This window comes from Rhineura floridana, chromosome 7 (assembly GCF_030035675.1).
Source record: "Rhineura floridana isolate rRhiFlo1 chromosome 7, rRhiFlo1.hap2, whole genome shotgun sequence".
NCBI lineage: Eukaryota > Metazoa > Chordata > Lepidosauria > Squamata > Rhineuridae > Rhineura > Rhineura floridana.
Window position 1 is genome coordinate 131,021,231 of NC_084486.1, and position 22,243 is coordinate 131,043,473.

Consider the following 22,243-nt stretch of genomic DNA (forward strand, 5'->3'; position numbering starts at 1 on the left):
CAGTCTAGGCCCAAAGAAATGAACAGCATGATACACTTTCCTAAAAAAATAAATAAATCTGTTTCTACCATTGCAGTCCAGAATTTCTTCTGGATCAAGCTTCCAAGACAAAAAGGAAACAGAAAAGAGACATCAGAAAGCATTAACACATTACTGGCACTCTAGTTCTAAACTCATTTACCTTGAATGGAAGCAAGTCCCGTTTGTTACAACAGAACTTCAAGCAAATAATTTTAAGTGAATAGCCATACACTGCAATTCTATACATGCTTACCTGGGAGTAAAACCCATTTATCTCAATGGGGCTTACTTCTGAGTAGGCATGCAGAGGCTTGTGCTGTTAGTGATTATAAATGGTTTGCTTTCATGGCACTCATAAAAGCCCCATAGATTATCAAAGCACATGACAAGACAATTAGAGGAAATGAACTTACTTTGCTTTCAGTTTTACAGAGACTCCAGTTTTTGAGCCAGGGAGTATCACAAAGTCATTGATGTTCATGATTGTCAATTCTCAAAAGATTACAGCAATCGGACAAATTGTTCAGGCTTGAAATCTGCTTCGGGGGGGGGGGAAAGATTTAAATTAAAACAATATGATAACCTATTGCCAATTCCAACAGTATTTAAAGGCAAGGAACCATTTTGGCACACCAGACAACGTAGTGCCTTATAGCAAATTAAGATACAGCCTCATCCTAATCATATTTACTTGGTAAACTCCAATCGTGTTTACATTGGTAAACCCCAATGAATTCAGTGGTACTTTCTCACCAGCAAGTATACAGGGGAATTGCAGCCACATAGCCTAATCCAGTGCATGTTACCCAGAAGGAACTCCCTAAATTCATGCATCTGATGAAGTGGACAAACCTGGCTTTTAAAAGCTCATGTCATGTGTTAGATCAGCCTTTCCCAACTAGTGGGCCATCAGATGTTGTTGGACCACAACTCCCATCAGCCTCAGCCAGCACTGCCAACGGTCAGGAAAGATGGGAATTGTGGTCCAACAACATCTGGTGGCCCACTAGTTGGGAAAGGCTGTGTTAGCTCAAATTATTTATTTATTTAGTATTTGATTTATATCCCGCCCTTCCTCCCAGCAGGAGCCCAGGGCAGCGAACAAAAGCACAAAAACACATCAAAACATAGTAAAAACAGACCTTAAAATACATTAAAACAACTTTAAAAACATTTTTAAAAAACCTTTAAAAACAGCGTCTTTTAAAAAGGGTTAAAAACATTATTTAAAAATATATGAAGCAATTCTAACACAGACGCAGACTGGGATAGGTCTCAACCTAAAAGGCTTGTTGAAAGAGAAAAGTCTTCAAAAGGCGCCAAAAAGATAACACAGATGGCGCCTGCCTAATATTTAAGGGGAGGGAATTTCACAGGGTAGGTGCCGCCACACTAATGGTCCGTTTCCTATATTGTGCAGAACGGACCTCCTGATAAGATGGTATCTGTAGGAGGCCCTCACTTGCAGAGCACAGTGATCGACTGAGTATATAAGGGATATAGACAGTCTTTCAAGTATCCTGGTCCCAAGCTGTATAGGGCTTTGTACACACAACTAGAACCTTGAACTTGGCCCGGTAGCAAATGGGCAGCCAGTGCAATTCTTTCAGCAGCAGGGTGACATGTTGGTGATACCCTGCCCCAGTGAGCAGTCTCGCCATCGCATTTTGCACCAGCTGCAGCTTCCGGACCAACCTCAAGGGCAGCTCCACATAGAGAGCATTACAGTAACCCAGCCTGGAGATTACCAGTGTGTGGACAACAGTGGTCAGGCTATCCTGGTCCAGAAACGGCCGCAGCTGTCTTACCAGCTGAAGCTGGTAAAAGGCACTCCTAGCCACTGAGGTCACCTGGGCCTCTAGAGACAAAGGTGGATCCAGCAGCACCCCCAGACTACAGACCTGCTCTTTCAGAGGGAGTATGACCCCATCCAAAGCAGGCAACTGAACAATTATCCGAACTCGGGAACCATCAACCCACAGCACCTCCATCTTGCTAGGATTCAGACTCAGTTTATTGGCCCTCATCCAGCCCATCACTGAGTCCAGGCAGCGGTCAAGGGCGTGCGTGGCCTCTCCCGATTCAGATTTTATGGAGAAATAGAGCTGGGTGCTGTCAGCATACTGCTGACACCTCGCCCCAAAGCTCCTGATGACTGCCCCCAAGAGTTTCATATAGATGTTAAACAGCATGGGGGACAAATGGTATCCTGCAGCACCCCACAGCACAACTGACAGGGGGCCAAAAGACAGTCATCCAATGCTATTCTCTGAGAGCGACCCTGGAGATAGGATCTGAACCACTGTAAAACAGTGCCTCCAATACCCAGCTCACTAAGTTGGCCTAGAAGGATACCATGGTCAATGGTATCAAAAGCCACTGAGAGATCAAGTATGAGTAACAGGGTCGCACTCCCCCTGTCCTTCTCCTGATAAAGGTCATCCATCAGGGCGACCAAGGCCTATTCATTCCCATAACCAGGCCTGACCCCAGACTGGGATGGGTCAAGATAATCTGTTTCATCCAAGAGTACTTGCAACTGCTGCGCCACAACCCTCTCAATCACCTTCCCTAAAAAGGGGGTATTTGCAACCGGTCGGTAGTTGTCACAAACCAATGGATCCAGGGTGGGCTTTTTCAGGAGCGGTTGGATCACCACTTCTTTCAAGGCAGCTGGAACCACTCCCTCCCGCAATGATGCATTGACCACACTCTGGATCCATTCGGTCAAACCCCCTTGGCAAGCTTTAATAAGCCAAGAAGGGCAAGGGTCGAGAGGACACATTGCTGGCCGCATCATTGCAAACACCTTGTCTACGTCATCAGGCCGCAACTGAAACCATTCTGAAGAAGTTGCAGCAGACGTTGCACTGGACACCTCATTGGGGACTACAGTAGATGTGGATGGGCATCAAGACTGCTACAGAGGCAAGCAACTTTACCCTTAAAGTGCTTTGCAAACAATTCATAGTGGGCCTCCGAAGGGTCTAAAACGCCATTTCCTGGAGTTGACGTCAACAGACCCCTAACAATACAGAAAAGTTCCACTGGACAGCTACTTGAGGATGCAATGGAGGCAGAGAAGTCAGACTTCTTCGCTGCCCTCACTGCCACACAGTAGGCACGGTTATGATGTTTTACTCATGCCCGATCAGCCTCACAGCACGTCTTTTGCCACTTGCTCTCTAGCCTGTTGCCCTTACTGGTGTACCAAGGTGCAAACCGGGCTCCACAATGCTGGAGAGGGCACTCGGGGGCAACCGTGTCCAACGCACCTCACTGTTCCACAGCATGACAATGGCTTCAACAGGGTCACCTGCTCTATCAACTGGGAACTCCCCCAGGGCATTCAGGAATCCAGTGGATTCCATTAGGCTCCAGGGGCAGACCATCTTAATCTGTCCACCACCCCAGCAGGGAAGGATTGGAGCCATAAGTCTAAACTTCATCAGGAAGTGATCTGACCATGACAACGGGGTGACACCCACCCACCCTATCTCCAGACCACCCCTTCCTCCATCTGGTGCAAAAACCAAGTCAAGGGTGTGCCCTGTCCTATGTGTTGGGCCAGTGACAACTTGAGACAGCCCCATGGTCATCAAGGAGGCCATACAGTCCCGAGCCAGAACACTGGAGGCAGCCTCTGCATGGACATTGAAATCATCCAGCACTATCATTCTGGGCTCCTCCAACACCACAGCCGAGACGGCCTCCACCAGATCAGTCAGAGAAGCTGCCGGGCAGCAGGGTGGACAATACACCAGCAGCAACCCCAGTTTACTGTCTCCTCGGCCCAACACCAGGTGCAGGCTCTCACAGCCAGCTCCAAGACAGAGTGGTTTCCTGGTGACAGAGATGGAAGTTCTGTAGACCACAGCGACTCCTCACCCCCCCCTCTTCCCTGCAGCCTGTGCTGGTGTTGCACCGAGTATCCAGATGGGCAAAGCTGGGTCAGATCAACACCACCTCCTCACGCACCCAGGTCTCGGTAATGCACACCAAAGCAGCGCCTTCATCCACAATCAAATCATGGATGACAGTGGTCTTATTGTGTACCGATCTGGCATTAAACAACAACACACAGAGACCAGTGGGCACAACAGATGAGCAAGAAGGAACCCATCCATGAGAGGAGTGGCAGCAAGGAACAAGGCGCAGATATTAATATAATATACAAAAAAAATAGTTTGTCACTGACATACAACTGTTGATTTTGCTGCATAACATGATTTAGAATTTGGGGGCATTTAGCATTTGACAAAACCTAATTCTGTTAAGCACTCTCCTAAGAATGTAAGAAGAGTCCCACTGGATCAGACCAAAGGCCCATCACAGTCCAGCACCTTGTTCTCACAGTGGCCAACCAGATGCCTGTGGGAAGGCCACAAGCAGGACCTGGCACGCAGCAGAACTCTTCCCACCTGTGATTCCCAGGAATTGGAATGTAGAGGCATACTGCCTCCAACAGTGGGGGCAGAACACAGCCATCATGGCTAGTAGCTCAAGGAGGGCAGGACTCCTGAAACTAAGCTTTATTAATCACCCTCACTGAAGCCGCTGGCACCTTTAAATTTTAAATGCCAGTAAAGCCCTTGTTGGTCATACCAAGCCTTTGTTATGTTCTAGTTATGTTTTCCTGTGGTTCTAATTTATCTGTTTTTAACATGTCATTGCTTTTTTCTACATATTGTACAATTTCAATTGTTATTTTAATTGTAACCTGCTGTGAAATTGTTCTGCAATGATGAGCAGGCTAAAAATGTTTTAAATAAGTAAAATAAAAATAACTGTACAGCACTAAAGCCTAATACTTGTTTCATGGTAAAATGTACTCCAACTAGATAAAGGTTATATATGATTTTATTTATTTATTTATTTATTTATATCCCACCTTTCCTCCCAGTAGGAGCCCAGGGCAGCAATATGATTAAAGTTATATGGTATTTACAGTAAACCACCCAGAGAGCTTCAGCTATGGGGAGGTATACAAATGTAATAAATAAATTAATTAATTAAAAATGAAGAAACCCCTTCTTGTTCATTCCTTTCATCATCTAAGATTGTGTTTTGTTTGACAGGTGTCTATCAAGAGTAGGGCCTTCTTTCAGTGGTGGTGGCAACTTCATGGAATTCCTTTCCCAGGGATGCCCACATGGCCCCAATGCTGTCTTCAGAAGCTTTTAATTAAAACTTGGCTCTCTAAGGAGTCATTGGAGGTTGGTTAGTTAACACTCATTTCTATCCTTTGTTTTGATATGGGTTATTCCCTCCTCTTTTGTTACACTGACTAGATTATGGTTTGTTGATTTGATTTCTTTCTCTCTGCTGATGTGTCATTTTTATTTTACTGTGTAATTGCTTGTTCTTTTTATTGAGTTTGCTTGTTAACCATTTTAAATTGTTTATGAAAAGCAGGATACAGTTTTAAAAATAAAATAAACAGTCCAAGAACTTCTACAGGATCAAAAGTCATAAGCGCACAATTTACATTATTTATTTACATATTCATACCTTGCCTTTTAAGATTAGTGGCTTAACACAAACATCTTAGAAACTGAAGTTAGTATTCTGCAACAGCGAAGCAAGTTCAAAGCAGCTGGGCGGTAGCAGTTTAAAACAATTCAGCCAAGATGTTGAGGCACATATCGGGGTGCCTGATCTTCATTGGTATTTTTACAGCAGCTTGATCAGCAAAATAAATACAGAAATAATCAATGGTTAGAAGAGGGAGATCATTATTATCATCATCATCATCATCCACTAATGTCAGCAGATCAAGCTTCTGAAAAAGGTAACCAGGAAAATAATTCAGTAAAAAAATATGTTGGCAGATACAGAAGGGGAGCATTAGCCTGGATGATGGAAAAGTACACAGGAAGGTGGAACAAATTAGAAGACCTATATACCTATATTTCAATCTTAAATCCACAAAGGAATCCTTCTATACAAAACAACACCACAGGAATTGTTTGGCACACATTTATCTTTCTTGCAGAGAACAGTTAAATAAACCCTTCCCAAACGGCAACATTAGCAGTGGCATATGGCAACATTTGGACGACCTGTAACTCTGTGGCAGAGTACTTGCTTTGCATGCACACACTCCTCAAGTTACATTCCCAGCACATCCTGCCAGGAGGACATACTGGTAACTTACAGGTAAAAAGACCTTGGAGAGTCCTAGGTTAGATGGTCCAGTAGCCTGACTCAGTAAAAATACAGCCTTGTATGTTCATTCTGTGCCAGAGACAAATGTAGACAAAGCTAAACACAATTGGGCTTTCTCTCAAGTAAGGGCACACAGAATTGCAGCCTCAAAAGAGGGACACTGGAAGCAGGCATGAGAAAATACAGAACTGCTCATGGTAGCAAAGTTCTGTCTGTAGTAGAAGGGTTTCAAAAGGGCTTTGTCACAGAGCTGTTTTATAAGAGTAAAGCATGCTGTGATTAGGCGTTATTTTACCCAGCTGCTCAGTATATAGTCACAGTTCTAACCATACTAATACTAAGCTTATTAAAACACTTTTTTAGGATTATGATTTGTTATTTTAATTTACTACTTCCTACTGTTTTTTAAAAAAATATTGTTGTCATTCTTCTTAAGCATTCAGGATAGTCTGAGGTATATATTTTAATAAATATGCACATGAATGAAGGGGCCATACCTCAGTAGCAGAGCACATGCTTTGCATGCAGAAAAGAACCAGCATGGTGTAGCAACAAGTGTATTGGACTAGGACTGCAGAGAAGCAGGTTTAAATCCCCAGTTAGCCTTGAAACTCACTAGACGGCATTGAGCCAGACAATATTTCTTAGCCTAACCTACCTCACAGGGTCGTTGTGAGGATAAAATGGGGAAGGATAAAACATGTATGTTGCCTTGAGCTACTTGGAAAGAAAGCAGGTTCTAAATGTAATAAATAAATGAATTCCTGGTCACCTCCAATTAAAAATATCAGGTAGCAGATGACAAAAAAGATCCTTCCCTGTCAGAGACCCAAAAGAGCCACTGCCAATCTGAGTAGAAAATACTATGCTAGGTGGTCAAGCACTCTTGACCTGGTATAACACAGTTTCTCATGTCCCTTTGATCACTTTGCTGCTTAACCCTAACCCAAGCACCTACTTACAACCACACTGCAAATATCTACTCAAACCACTATTAAAGTTACTTTTTCATCCATGCCCATACCATACCTCATCCCCTAGCTGCCTACATTTCCCACCTTATTTTTGCCTCAGGGTGGATTTAGAGCAGGCAGGAAATCCAACAGGGAAAGTGTTTTCCCCCTGCTATGGATATGCAAGGAAGTGAGAAAGCTTCACCCACTAGATTTCTGCTTAGCTAGCAGATGTTACATTCCCAGGACCCAGCCTGGAGACAGAGAAAGGCAGCAACCCAATAACACCCACATTTTTATTGTTAATTTTTTATTTTAAAAGAAAATTAACCTGCTCTTGTGTCTTTAATAGACCCAAAATAAATTACAGATATAAAACAGGCGAAGCTTTTGATCCACTTTTTATATGCTTACGGGTTCACTTTTCAAACTTCTGCAGGTCAGGCTCCTGCTAAAGCCGCAGAAGCAGAACGAGTTAATGAAAGAGCATAAGGAATGAGACAGAGCCTTGGTCCATCCGACTCAGGGCTGTGTACACTGGCTGGCAGCGGCTCTCCAAGGCTTCAGGCAGCCGGGAATTGAACCGGGGACTTGAGGACGCAAAGCGGATGCCCTGCTGCCACTGAGGTACAAGAAGTTGGCAACCCTCTCCTCACCGCCTTCCATGGAACAATCCGGCACCCTTTGAACAAGACCCCTTCCCCTTTAAATTAACCCCTTCCTAACCACTGCCCCGCGCAGTCGCAGAATCATTTCCACACCACCGCAGCCCCTCGTTCCCTCATTTACCCTCATTTACCCCCTCAAAACCAGCCTCCAACTCGGCAGGAGAGAGAAAACAAGAACGGCGAGAGGGGGAAGCAGCAGCAGCACCCACCCAACCAGCCACCTCGTTCTTTCGGCAGCCTCGAATCCCTCCCAATCGAAGTGCGAGACAGACGCGCAGAAGCCGGTCTCGTCGTTCCCATAGCAACGGGTCAACGAGGCTCGTTTCACTTTGGAAAGCGAAGAGGGGTGGCGGCGGCGGCGACGGAGGGTTCGGAACTCGGAAGGTTCCATGCTATGAGCGGGGGTGTGTGGATGGAGGAAGAATAGTGAAGAAAAGTCACCCTCTTGAACGTCTTAAGAAATATACAGAGCTACCTTATACTGAGTCAGACCCTTGGTCCATGTGGCTCAGTATTGTCTACACTGACTGGCAGAGGCTCTCCAGGATTCCAGGCAGGGACTATCTCCCAGCGTACCTGGAGATACAGGGGATTGAACCTGAGGTTTTCTGCTCAGACACCAGACTATTTATTTATTTATTTATTAAATTTATTAGTCGCCCATCTGGCTGGTTGTCCAGCCACTCTGGGCGACGTACAAGATAAAAAAAAAAAAGACTAGGGCCCCTCCTATGTTCCTATCTTCCTCTTTTTTATTTTTCAGGCTGCAATCCAGGACACACTTACCTGGGAGTAAGTCCTGTTGAACCCAATAGAGCTTTCTTCTGAAAAGACATACATGTATTGGATTGCAGGCTTAGTGTTGGGGCAAATTTGGAAGCCTGAGCACACGTTTGTGCAGGAAAGCAACTAACAAATTCAATCAAATACATAAATCTTGTACGAATGTTTATTTTATTTTAAAAACTTTTATTTTAAGGAAGGTTAAGGTGGCTTACGTCCATAACACAAAAGCAATAATAAAATCCCCCTTAAAATCACATCAAAACCAAGCATCCCACCCCCTCCAAACACATGCACACGAGCACACACAAAAATCCAAAAGCCACTGAAATAACTGATGGACAGGGGCTTAATTTGCATACAGTAGCAACAAGGTTGCTGCCAGACTGTTGTAATTGTGCAGGTGGGAATCCACCGCATACCTAACCAGCCCCCCCCCCCAAAAAAAAATTACTAACTTTTTGCAGTAAGGAAAGTGAGGTGGAAATGCACTGGAAATTGTGGGATAACAATTGCATGGTGAAATATCATAATTGCTTGGTGGAACATTGTTTTCTGCAAACAATAACAACAAATGCTCAATAAACAGTTGATGTCATACAAGCTACCACCAAACTTTATCCAAGCATCTTCAATTAACATGTTGGCAGGAAGTGTTCGGGGATTTTTTTCCTTCCCAGTTTTTCCCCCAAAGAAAAAAATCTGAATTGGTTTTTTTGGAGGGACGGGGAATAGACTGTCATTTTGATACCAACAGCATCCTGTGAACACCGCAAAAAAAATGCATGCATGAGCACCAATCCCACAATAAACACCTACCTGGAAGCACCTTAACAATGCAATTCCATATGTGTCTACTCAGAAGTAAGTTTTTTGTCTTTTTCTTTTCATCTGCCCACCCAATATACAGCGCAACCCTATACGTGCATACTAAGAAGTAAAACTCAGTTCAATTGATTTTCCTCCCAGGTAAGTGAATGAGTGTAAGATTGCGGCCTTAAGCTATAATTCACTTTGTACATTTTCTTCCACTCTCCTTTCCCCATGAAAGAAGCTCAAGAGGCCTAAATTCTGAGAGGGTCAGCTGTTTACATTTGCTCTCATGAATGATCATGGTCTGATCAAAGGTCTCTTGGACTCATTTATTTTGTGTGTCTGGTAATTACTTGACTAAAGGGGCAGCTGGGTTCTCTCATGCACCAAGTGATACACCAGCCTCTTAAATATACACCAGAATAATTAATATAGACTATAGCGTGGGGCTGATGGGAGTTGTAGTTCAAAAAAGTAACTTTTCCAAGCTCTGCGCGTGAGACTTATATACTTGGATAATCTGGAACAGACACTGAGATAATATCTCTCTACGTACAATAGACCTCAATGAGATTTCACCTAAAACTTTAAGAATGCTTGAGAAACATGGACTAAAAGTAACATAAATTGGAAATGAAGGTGGCTTTAAAAAAGAAGCACCCAGATAGTAAATTTAAAGGGCAAATCAGAAACAGTTATCCACACTAACATCATACAGAGGCTAAGTTCTCATGCAGATCTGATGGCATTCAATATCTTTCTTACCAATAAACTTATATATGAAATCATGGAAAGTATATTTAGCAACATAGGAATCTGCCTTATACTGAGAGACTATATTAAAATGTATTAGTGCCCCCCCCGGACCAGACACACTACTGATATCAACAAGGAGTTGTGCCCTTACTGTAGTGAGCCCAATTCTATAATGAGAACTTCCTCCCATTATAAATCAGGTAGGCAGCTTCTCTGCTAACTTTCAGAAGCTAGGTTAAAAAATGTTTTTATTTCAGGAGACCTTTGCACTATGAATGCTGTTTTAATATTTCTATTTTCTGATGTTTTAATTTATGATTCAAAGCTTCTATTTTGTATATTTTATCTTTACTGTAAGCCTCTATGAGACATGTAATGGAAAGCAGGGTATGAAGCCGTAAATAATTTAATAAACCATCCACTTATTCAAACTGATAGCAAAACACCTGCCAGATTTAAAGAAGCAGGATTGCAGCCCTAATCTTTAATGCACTAATAGGCAAAAAAAACCCTTGCAGTTTAAGAACGTACGTATAGCCAACAGATACTTCTATCAAACTTTAAATAGCAGGGAAATTGGGCAGCTATAGTGAATGCACCAGGGAAGCAGGACACTTGACCTCTCCTCTGAGATATTGGAGTGCCCTGCAAATTTGTAAAAAGGCAATCACAAGGGAAGGGAGAGGAGAGGAGGAAGGGCAGAAGGGAGGCGAGAGAGGGAAGCAAGCAGGAGGGGGAAAGGAAGGCAGGTCATTTGCATGCTTATTGAGTTCAGTGGGATTTATTCCCATGCAATCATGCTTAGAATAGGTGAAACTGACCGGGGGGCGGAGGGAGGGAGTGAGGGAGGGAGGGAGACATAGCTGAATTGGGCAGGGGAGGAAGAAGAAGGGAGGGGAAGGAGAGAGGCAGAGCCAGCTCCAGACATGCCAGGGCCCTTGGGCACCAGCTTGCCCTGGGCTGTGGTATGCACACACACACACATGCGCTTTCCTTTCTCTCACAGGGAGGAAGCTTCTACCGCCCACCCGTTCGCTGCCTCCATGTCTCCTGTCTTTCGCAACTGCGGGCTGCTATGCACGCGTATTGCTGCCATCAATCAAGATGGCGCCAGAGGCTTCAGCCCCTTAGGGAAACCTCAGCCGCCATCTTGGTTAATGGCAGTCCTGCGTGCACAGCCCGCGCAGCCTCAAAAGATAGGAGAGATGGGCAGGTGGAAGAAGCTCCCTCTCTGCGATCCGCGGGCCATGGAAAAGGAGCACCACTCCTCCTCCATCTTATTGAGAGGCCCCTCAGGGACCTCTGTGGCTCCAGGGGCTCTTGGCCAGGGCCCAACCTGGCCACCCTTTAGGACCGGCCATGGAGAGAGGGGAAAGCTCAGGAGGGGTGGAAAGGCAGGTCTGATCGTTTGCATGCTTATTGAGTTCAATGGGATTTACTTCCATGCCATCATGCTTAGAATAGGTAAAATTGACCAGGGAAGAGAAGGGAGGGGATAGGAGAGAGGATGAGGGGCAGACCGGTTTGAGCATTTGCATGCTTTTTGACTTCAATGGGATTTACTCTTTTACAATCATGCCTAGGATAGAATCATAGAGTTGGAAGGGGCCTATAAGGCCTTCAAGTCCAATCCTCTGCTAAACGCAGGAATCCAAATTAAAGCATACCCAACAGGTGGCTGTCCAGCTGCCTCTTGAAGGCCTCCAGTGTTGGAGAGCCCACCACCACCCTACATCATTGGTTCTACTGTTGTACCCCTCTAACAGTTAGGAAGTTTTTCGTGATGATCAGTCAAAATCTTGCTTCTTGCAGCTTGAGCCCATTATTCTGTGTCCTGCACTCTGGAAAGATGGAGAAGAGATCCTGGCCCTCCTCTGTGTGGCAACCTTTCAAGTACTTGAAGAGTAGCATCATATCTCCTCAGTCTTCTCAAGGCTAAACATGCCCAGGTCTTTCCATCTCTCCTCGTAAGGCTTTGTTTCCAGTCCCCTGATCAACATTGTTGTCCTCCTTTGAACCCATTCCACTTTGTCTGCATCCTTCTTAAAGTGTGGGGTCCAGAACTGGACACAGTACTCAAGATGAGGCCTAACCAGTGCCAAATAGAGGGGAAACTATACTTCTGTTAATGCAGCCTAAAATAGCACTTGCCGTTTTTGCAGCAACATCACACTGTTGGCTGATATTCAGCTTGTGGTCAACAGCAACCCCAAGATCCTTCTCACATGTATTATTGCTGAGCCAGTGTCCCCCATCTTATAACTGCGCATTTGGTTTCTTTTTCCTAGGTGTAGAACTTTGCATGTATCGCTGTTAAATTTCGTTCTGTTGGTTTCAGCCCAATGATCCAGCCTATAAATATTCCTTTGAACTTTTTTTTGCCTTCCAAGGTATTAGCTATTCCTCCCAATTTTGCATCCTCTGCAAATTTAATAAGCATTCCTTGCACCTCCTCATGCAAGTCATTAATAACAATGTTGAAGAGCACTGGGCCCAGGACTGCGGTACTCTACTCGTTACCTCCCCCTACTTTGAGAAGGAACCATTGATAATACTCTTTGAGTATGATTCTGTAGCCAACTGTGGATCCACCTGATAGCTGTTCCATCCAGCCCATATTTAGGTAGTTTGCTAATCAGAATATGATGGGGCATTTTATCAAAAAGCTTTGCTGAAATCAAGATATAGTATGTCCCCAGCATTCCCACAGTCTAGCAAGGAGGTTACCCAATCAAAATATGAGATTAGATTAGTTTGGCAGGATTTGTTCTTGATAAATCCATGTTGGCTTCTAGTAATCACTGCATTGTTTTCAAGGTGCTTACAGACTGGCCACTTTATAATCAGCTGCAGAATTTTCCCAGGGAATGATGTCAGGCTGACTGGTCTGAGTTCCTAGGTTACTCCTTTTTGAAGATAGGGATAACATTAGCTCTCATCCAGTCATCCAGCACTTCACCCATCCTCCACAATTTTGCAAAGATACTAGACAGCAGTTCTGAGAGTTCTTCAGCCAGTTCCTTCAATACTCTAGGATGCACTTCATTGGGCCCTGCAGATTTGAACTAATTCAAAGTGATTAGGTATTACTATTATTTGTCTATCAATTTCAAGCTGCAATCCTACCCCTTCACATTTCCCGGGAGGGTCATAGACTCTCTTTTGGGACAAGACTGAGCCAAAGTAGGAATTGAGCACTTCTGCCTTTTCTTTGTCATCTGTTATCATTTTGCCATCCTTATCTCTCTGACTGTTTTGTGTATTGCCATGAAAGCTTACAAGGTTGTTAAGCAAGTGTTTCTGAGTTCAGGACTATATGTTTTATAAGGTTTTGTTTTGAAATTAGCTTATAGGTAGCAGCAGAATGGCATGGGGTGCATTTTCAATTTAACATAGCAGAATGTGAAAAATCCATGCTAGCTATAGTATACAGCCACTCTCATGGCTAATACATGCATTTCTCCCTTATTCTGAATGGCATAAGATAAATGACATATTCACTTGCACACCAGCATAGGCATAGTTGCAGCACATGGAGAAGTCTGCTTATTCATATGCATAAACGTGAAATGGAAATGGACTGCCTTCAAGTCAATTCCGACTTATGGCGACCCTATGAATAGGGTTTTCATGGTAAGCGGTATTCAGAGGTGGTTTACCATTGCCTTCCTCTGAGGCTGAGAGGCAGTGACTGGCCCAAGGTCACCCAGTGAGCTTCGTGGCTGTGTGGGGATTTGAACCCTGGTCTCCCAGGTTGTAGTTCAACACCTCATCCACTACACCACACTGGCTCCATCGTCCAAATCTGCATCCAGACCTCCCTTTCCAAGCCTTGCAAGCAACTTGTTTCTGATTATCTTCCTGGTTTACTTTTGCTTTGAACATGTGCATTCAGCAAAAGACCTGAAATTCAGCTAAAATCCATATGGTGGTGTTGTGGAATAAGTTATAAGTGTTTCACATTTCCAAGGATGGAGCCTCCATGATCTGTGTTTGTTTCAAGTATTTCACACACACACAGAGAGAGAGAGAGGGTACAAAGTTTTCTTTCAGAATATACTTTCAGAATAAGCATATTTTAGTAAACTCTTTTAAGGCAATCTATACAGGTGTCAGAAAAACCCCTCACTTTCAGTAACATAAACTGTGGAGAGGCTTGTAAGACTCTTTGGTGCTGCTGCCACATACATGCCATACCTATAGCCCTTTTGAAGTAATGATGCAAAAATTAGCTCTGGGGCGGGAAGGGGGAAAGTCATTGGGGCAACCAAGAAATCCCAAACACAAATAACATTTTTGGAAACAAGCCTGTGCACAGTTACACATAGTGAGACTGTTTTGAACGCAATCAGGCAACAGCAACACCAAAAGCTGTCATCTGGAAAAGCCAGTGAGGCTCTTACTCTTTAAGTGCCTTGGTGTTTACCATGTGTCACCTCGGAACTGTGGGGACATGCCCCTTGGAATGCACCCTTTAACTGAGTTTCACAAGCTAGCTACATAGTGTGCACCAACACTGCACAAAAAAGGGAGACCGTTTCAAAATGTCCAATGGAAAATAGAACACCTGCAGCGAGCAAAGCTACCATGCCCAGATGGCACTCAGGAGAAGAGCAGGAATATGTGTACCATGGTAACCCCCTTTCGCTGTGGAAACAAAACCAGCAACAATGAATCACGAACAAAACTAGCAGCTACTGCTGGAACATGATGCCTGGAATCTAAACTTTATTAGTGCATCAAAAACCAGCACCAGCGTTCACAAACACAGGGCAAAAAGTGAATTCACTTGAAAAAGGGACAATGGGAACCTTGGTGTCTCGGTGCCTAGAAAACTCAAAGTGCAGTAACCAAAAGAAGTGTAAAACATGCACATGCATGAAACAGGGAGGCTAACTTTGCTTCAGCATTATGGGCTGAATGGCACATGCTGCATAATGGGGCAGGGGCACCTTTGGGAGCTCTGTGTAGAAGGCAGTGCTACTTATTTGGGTGCTCCTGCTGTGGCAGAGAGGATTCAGGTACAGCCGAAGGGCCACATGCCATGCTTGGACTCGGAGGAGATACAACAACATTGCTGTATGGCTCCTAGGGATGTCACAGAATTCTGCCAAAAATAGAAAAGGATGAAGAAATTACTATTGTTTGCACATTTGTCTACAGTCAGGAATGGAAATCAGCCAAAATAATATGATTGGTATTCATCCATGCTATTCTTGTTGTTTAAGTCCACAAATGATACACAATTAATTATTTTTCAACACTGTTATGATGTATCATTTATATTGAAATGAATGTAAATTACGTAAATAGTAACTGACATTAAATAATGGACAGTGAGACAAACAGCATAGTATTTGGCAGAAACCAAAGTGCAGCAGAATGGAAACAGTGCTGATTGTGATATATGCAGATCCGAACACAAATTACTGCCTTCCTACATCCTTACACTCCTCAGCTTAAGGATACACATTACACGGGATTTGCAAGAATACTCTCTGACATAAGGAACAGTTCCTGAGGGTCCGGTAGTATTTACTGTGGTCATTTTGCTGCTGAGGCCCACAAGAAGGGTTGGCTTTTACTTGTTGGGAGCAGTGTTTTTCCTTTGGTGCAGGTGGTTTGTCAGGATGTGGAGGGACATTCTCTAACACTTTCAAAAACTTATTTCCACAGGTGGTATGTAATCTTTCCCCCCTTGTTCTGGACCCCTGACAAGCAGCAGCTGTGACACACTGAACATTGGTGCAAAGAACAGATCTTTCACATTTCAAAGTTCAGCGCCAAACAGCGATAGAAAGGTGGGATTGGTTCACAGCAAGCTGTACGTTGTTAACAGAGAATTGTGAATGCAGAAGGTGCAGCTGACACTTAGGCTGCATACACACCATAAATTTAAAGCGCATGACTTTCCCTAAAGGATCCTGGGAACTATAGTTTGTTAAACTTGCTGGGAAATGCTGCTCTGTGAGAGGGAAACTACAGTTGCCAGGATGCTTTGGAAGAAGCCATGTGCTTTATATATGCTTTAAATCTGTGGTGTGTACACAGCCGTAAATGTAGTGGTGTGGTGAACAACTAATGTGTAGATGGGGCAGAACACCTCAGCGGCACAGCAGTAGCAAAGTAGTTATCACTGTGCAGCACCTTTAAAATGTCTGATGGGCGCAAACTATATATAAAAATATACCACACCCAGTGAGGTGACCACACTATGAAATGGTTGTTCAGATACTAACATCTGTGGAAATATTGGAAGCCCTTTTAACATACTAACTTTGAGGTTGCTCCTCAATGGGTATTGTCTCTGGATTGTCCCTTGGCACACCACTACAGTTGTCCTCTGGGTAGTGTTGCATCTCTCTCACACGGTGATCCTGTTCAACTGCAGGACAGTTTGGAACAGAGGAGAAAGGGTTCATAACCCAATATCAGCAGCAATCATTCAGAGTTATTCAGCGAACATACAAATTAGAGGACATTTTAAAAAACGGTGCCAGGAAGTACATCATTTTCACATCTTTGAAAAAGAGGAAATGGGATGCAATTGGCCGCTTTTAACAACGAGACATGCCTGAAATGATGAAATGTGCAAGAGATGTCCTCCAACATTTTTTTTCCCCAAGTCCAGTGCATGCAGTGTACTCATGCCACGTATGGAAATATGCACAATTGAAAAACAAGAAAGCAAAGGCAATAGATAGGGATTTAACTATGAAGCCAGCTACTAGGCAATATGGTGGATGCATGTGCACTATTCACCCACCCACCTCTTTTCTAACCTGACTGAAAAACAGGCACTGAGCACTTTTGACCATCTAGTCTAATAATGACACATGCTTACAAGCAAAAGTTCGGTTTTGCACTTAATCAAAAAACAGGAGCAGAATGAATCATCAGCTGTTCTTAGGTGCAGGAAAGCAATCAGCAAAAACATTTTTTTTAAAAAAGGAGCACAGGCCATTTTAGAGGAGACAAATATAGCAGAATTGCTGCCTCAAGGTACCAGCAAGCAAAATATATGATGGTAGCCACAAGAATTAAAAAAAGGAAGTTGTATTATCAATGTGGATATATGCCCATCGGGGGCAGCTATAGATCTATGCCCAGTGAAGATATGTATGTATGTATTTATTTATATATTAAATTTACATCCCACCCTTCCAAAGGAGCCCAGGGTAGCAAGCATTAAAAAGTTTTTTTAAAAAAAAATAGAAATATATTTAAAACATTTAAAAACTACTTAAAAACCACCCAATCACTTTTCAAAATGATTTAAAAACCATCTAAAACCATTTCAAAACATTTAGAATATCTAAAAACATACCACCTGGAATAATACACTGAAAGAATGGACCCAGTTTCCCACCCCTGCCCCCAAACATTCACAGTGATCACCCAACTTCATTTGCCCAGTTAATTTATTACATTCTGTTCATATAGATATCAGAACAGCAATGAAACGGATCAGATATTACTGTGGGAGGGAGAAGAGAGTCTGCAAATAATATTCTGCCACAGTGCTTTCCTTGACTTTAGACAGCTGCTGAAATAACTGAGTAGTACAGTCATGAATGCTGGCTGACAGCAATCGGGAAAATGATATGTTCAAGCACTGATGGAAGTCAAATGTTGAAAGCTGCTCTGGAAAATGAGTAGTTAAGCCACCAAAGCCAGCAAATAGAGGTGATATTTACTGACTTGTGGCAACCAGCCAACAGAGGCCTTGTTCACACAACCATTTCACGTCAGTTGAAGTCAACATAAATTGTCTTTTTAAATCAGGGATGGGGAACCTGTGGCCCTACAGAGGCTGTTGGACTCCAGCCAACATGGCCAATGGTCAGGAATTATGCAAGCTACAGTCTAGGGATCAGATACATGGTGTCCATGGGTACAAATGTGCCCACCAGTAACTCCTATGCTGCCTGTGAAAGGTTTCAGTATATAGCCCCACAAGACTCTACAACACACAAGGGATTGTTTGCTCTTCCTGCTCAGTTCCTGTTTGCACTGGATCACCCTCTCCTGCCTTGAACATGCTCACTTAAACATGCCTACATTTCATTGGATGCCAGGATTGGACACCCATGCCCCCATCCATTGTGCATGAAGGAGAGGTGCAAAAAGAGATAAAAGAGTCCGATAAGAAAAGGCTGGTGAATGGATGGACGAGTAGATAAGAGATAGATCATAAAATGGATGCTGCAGTAGGCTTGTTCAGTCCTGCCATTTCTGATCCACACCAGTGGGCAGATTGTGACGGATGTATCCCGAGTTCAAAGTGTTTATCTCCACAGCTCTCTTTGTGTTTTCTGAGAATGCACACCAATGCCCTTTTCCTAGTGGAACCATCACCTGGAGCAGAACACCAGTACCACCAGTGCCCAAGAAGAAGCACCATGGGCAGGGTCCAAAAGAGCTGCATCACCATAATAACCTCCACCACTGTGGGTATGTGCCAACTGTCACCATTTTGCAGGAGGAATTCAAGTGCATATTGGAACTTTAGCACATGTCAGAATGGGAAAAACAAGCAGAGGTATTAAGAAACAGTTTGATTTGTACTGTATGCTAGCTGAGAGGCCAAGTTGTTTTCCTTTGAAATGGAAGCATCTGATCACCTTAGGAAAGGACAAACTCTTCTTGCACAGCTTTGCTGTAACAAATGCCTGTTGCCCTTCTGCCTCTCGGGAGCTGCCGCCCCCGCTAACACCACCTCCTCTTTCTTGGTGGTGCCAATAATGATAATGTTATTTGTTATTTAATTTTATTTGTTATTATAATGTTATTTGTTATTTAATTTTATTTTTGTAAATTGTATTGCTTTTATTGTATTTTTATACCTATGTTTATTTTTCTTTGTAAGCCGCCTTGAGGGCCTTTGGCTGAAAGGCGGGGTATAAATAAAATTTAATAATAATAATAATAATAATAATAATAATAAAAACTTCTCTCAGTGAGTGAGTGTGGCCATGGCTGATGTAGATGCCTTTTCCCCCGCTGCTTTGAGGGGGGAGGGGGGGATGCCAGCACCATTTTGTGGCCCTGTCTCTTTTTCTGCTCTTTAACACGTTACAGCCATTTTGTGCTATGTCACACCCCCACAGCAGCCATATTATGCCATGCCTCCACAGCACCTGTTTTGTGTTATGTCATGACCCCACAGCAGCCATGTTGTGACTGTCACCCATGGCACTTTTTCACTGGCCCAAAAAAAGGTTGGCACCCTCAGTATGTAGTCCAACAACATCTGGAAGGCCACCAGGTTCCTTTGTTCTAAAAGGATCTCTGCTGCTTATATTGAAGCAACACGATGAATGGCCATTCTCTTCCGTAGTAGGAAGGCGGTTCAAGCTCAGCTTCACCTTTGGAGGCATAATTGTCTTCAGCTGTCCTTGAAGCTCCCTGCACAATCATTACTTGAATATGGGGTGTCAAATTCTGGTGTTTAATGTTTATTTTCTGCCTGGCTTCTACTCTGGGAAGCTCCCTCTGGGAGTTTTTTTAGGCAGTGTATCAGCAGGACTTGGAATCTGCTGAGCACTGTTTAGCCCTGTATAGACCTTCACATTTCCTGGTGTAGAGCACAGAATTTCACTTCTACATACCAATCTTGTAAGGTATAGATAGTGTCATTCCGTTCAGAGATGCTTTATTAACTCAAGAAACAGAAGTGTTACCACAAGGGTAAAATCCAAAAAAAAAAAATACAGCTCCTCATCTATTTGCATGGTAAAATAAAATAGGGAATGCAGATACTCTAAACTGACTTATTACAGAAGAATGTATGAAGATCAGCAGTTAGACAAAAATATAGAACAATGGAGTTTACCTGTGATGTGAGTGACAAACTTCAGGATAATATCCAGCCCAATACTTCTTTTACTTTATTGTAACTGATTAATGGAGAGCCAGTGTGGTGTAGTTTTTAAGGTGTTGGACTACGACCTGGGAGACCAGGGTTCGAATCCCCACACAGCCATGAAGCTCACTGGGTGACCTTGGGCCAGTCACTGCCTCTCAGCCTCAGAGCAAGGCAATAGTACACCCCCTCTGAATACCGCTTACAATGAAAATCCTATTCATGGGGTCGCCATAAGTCGGAATTGACTTGAAGGCAGTCCGCTTCTTCTTCAACTGATTTATATTTGCATTGCTAGTCTCCTTTTATGCTCTTTTATTGTTTGTTCCTTCTTGCTTACTTATTTTATTTCACAAACTGATGAACTGCCTCACAACATGAAGCATCGGAGCAGTGTACAAGATAAAAGTGGCACAAACACCAAAAAAGCACATGCTCTACATAAACTCATTTCAACAAACTCTAAAAACAATACAACATATCTACAAATTCTTAATAAAACCATTTCTATAGATGTAGAAATATTCAGTCAATGACTGGATCATGCCTAAGGGAAAGCTGCCTTAAACAAGAATGTGTCCAGTGGATGCCTAAACATGTCGATGCTAGCCACCTGTCTAATTTCAGCTGATAATTGATTCCAGAGGGCTGGAGCTGCAGCACTAAAGCTAAGCACAACTCAGAGGTATGTGGCACTGTCAAGAGTGCCCCATCTGAGGAGTGCACTTGCCAGGCAGGAATACGGTGGATGAGCCCAAAGCATGCTTCCCTTTGGTTCTGCTTTCCAATGGCAACTGACAGTTGGATCAGAGTGTTATTTCTGGCAGAGTGCTGGTGGTGCAGCCACACCTTAAGAACATAAGAAGTTCTCGCTGGATCAGGCCAGTGGACCATCTAGTTCAGCATCCTGTTCTCACAGCAGCCAACCAGATACTTCTGGGAAGCCCACAAGCAGGACTTGAACGTAATAGCACTCTCTCTTCCTGCAGTCTCCAGCAACTGAGATTCAGAAACATGCTACCATTGATAGCCTTATCCTCCATGAATTTGTCTATTCCTCTCTTAAAGTCATCCAATTTGGTAGCCTTCACTTCCTCTTGTGGGAGCAAATTCCATAGTTTAACTATGTGCTGAGTAAAGTATTTTGTATTTTAATTGTATGTTTTTTATGTTTTTAACTACATGTAGTTCTATTTGTAAGCCGCCCTGAGTTCCAGTTTGGAAAAAGGGCGGGGTAAAAATAAAATTTCAATCAATCAATCAATTTGTCTGTCCTGAATCTGCATAACATTTATCTTCATTGGATGTCCATGAGTTCTAGCTTTATGAGAAACAGAGGAAGATTTTTCTCTGTCCACTTTCTCTATGCCACGCATAATTTTATACACATCTATCACGTTGCCTATTTATTGTTGTTGTTGTTTATGTCTACCCCGCCTTTTGGCCGAAAGGCCCTCAAGGCAGCTTACAAAAAACACAAATATAAATATACATCAATAAAAACAATACAATTTACAAAAAGCAGCAGGTACAACTTCTAATAAAATACATTAACAAATCACAAATCTAATAAATAAATAAAATGAATAAATTATGGTAGATGTTATCTTCCATAACTGATACTTGAGGAAAACCCCTAACAAGCTTCCAAGTAACCTCAAGATTCCTAGGGACACAACTTGACTGCCACATTTCTCCCAGATTCTTGTATTGTTATAAATAAGTTCCTCCACCTCTTTTTAAAAATTATAATTTAATGGGCATGAGCACCATGGGTTGGAGCCAGCCCCTCCTCTTCGCTCCCATTTTGCTCTTTATTCATCTTTTCTGTGAACTAAAAGGCTCCAAAAGCCTTTCCTCATAGGGGAGTTGCTCCATCCAATATCCTTTTTCAGGTAAGGTGATCAGAACTGTACACAGTACTCCAAATGCAGTCGCACCATAGATTTGTGTAACAGCAGTTTTATTTTCAATTCCTTTTTTGATGATCCCTTGCATGGCACTTTTTCACAGCTGCTGCACACAGGGTCAAGGTCTTTAGTGAGCTATCCTCTACAATCTCAAGGTCCCATTCCTGGTCAAGCAAGCTATCCTCTACAACTCCAAGTTCTCATTCCTGGTCAGTCACTGCCAGTTCAGACCCCTCCTCTGGCCAACATTTGAGGCCAGACTAATCTTCCTCTTGCCATGATGCTCTTCTTGGGAATCATGGGTCT

General features: G+C 43.2%; 1 protein-coding gene across 17 annotated transcripts in view; it reads right to left on the reverse strand.

Moving 5' to 3' along the window:
• ZBBX (zinc finger B-box domain containing) overlaps window positions 1-9,701 on the reverse strand; it is a 67,596-nt gene extending 57,895 nt beyond the window's left edge. For 4 of the 17 annotated variants that reach the window (XM_061637243.1, XM_061637242.1, XM_061637241.1 and 1 more), the window contains exons 1-3: window positions 7,557-7,836; window positions 5,533-5,703; window positions 435-557 (exon numbers count right to left, since the gene is read on the reverse strand). In XM_061637243.1, coding sequence (XP_061493227.1) covers window positions 435-502 — 68 coding nt within the window. In that variant the 5' untranslated portion in view covers window positions 503-557; window positions 5,533-5,703; window positions 7,557-7,836. The other 13 variants (XM_061637231.1, XM_061637228.1, XM_061637230.1 and 10 more) reach the window with 13 other exon arrangements.
• Window positions 9,702-22,243: the final 12,542 nt, after the last annotated feature.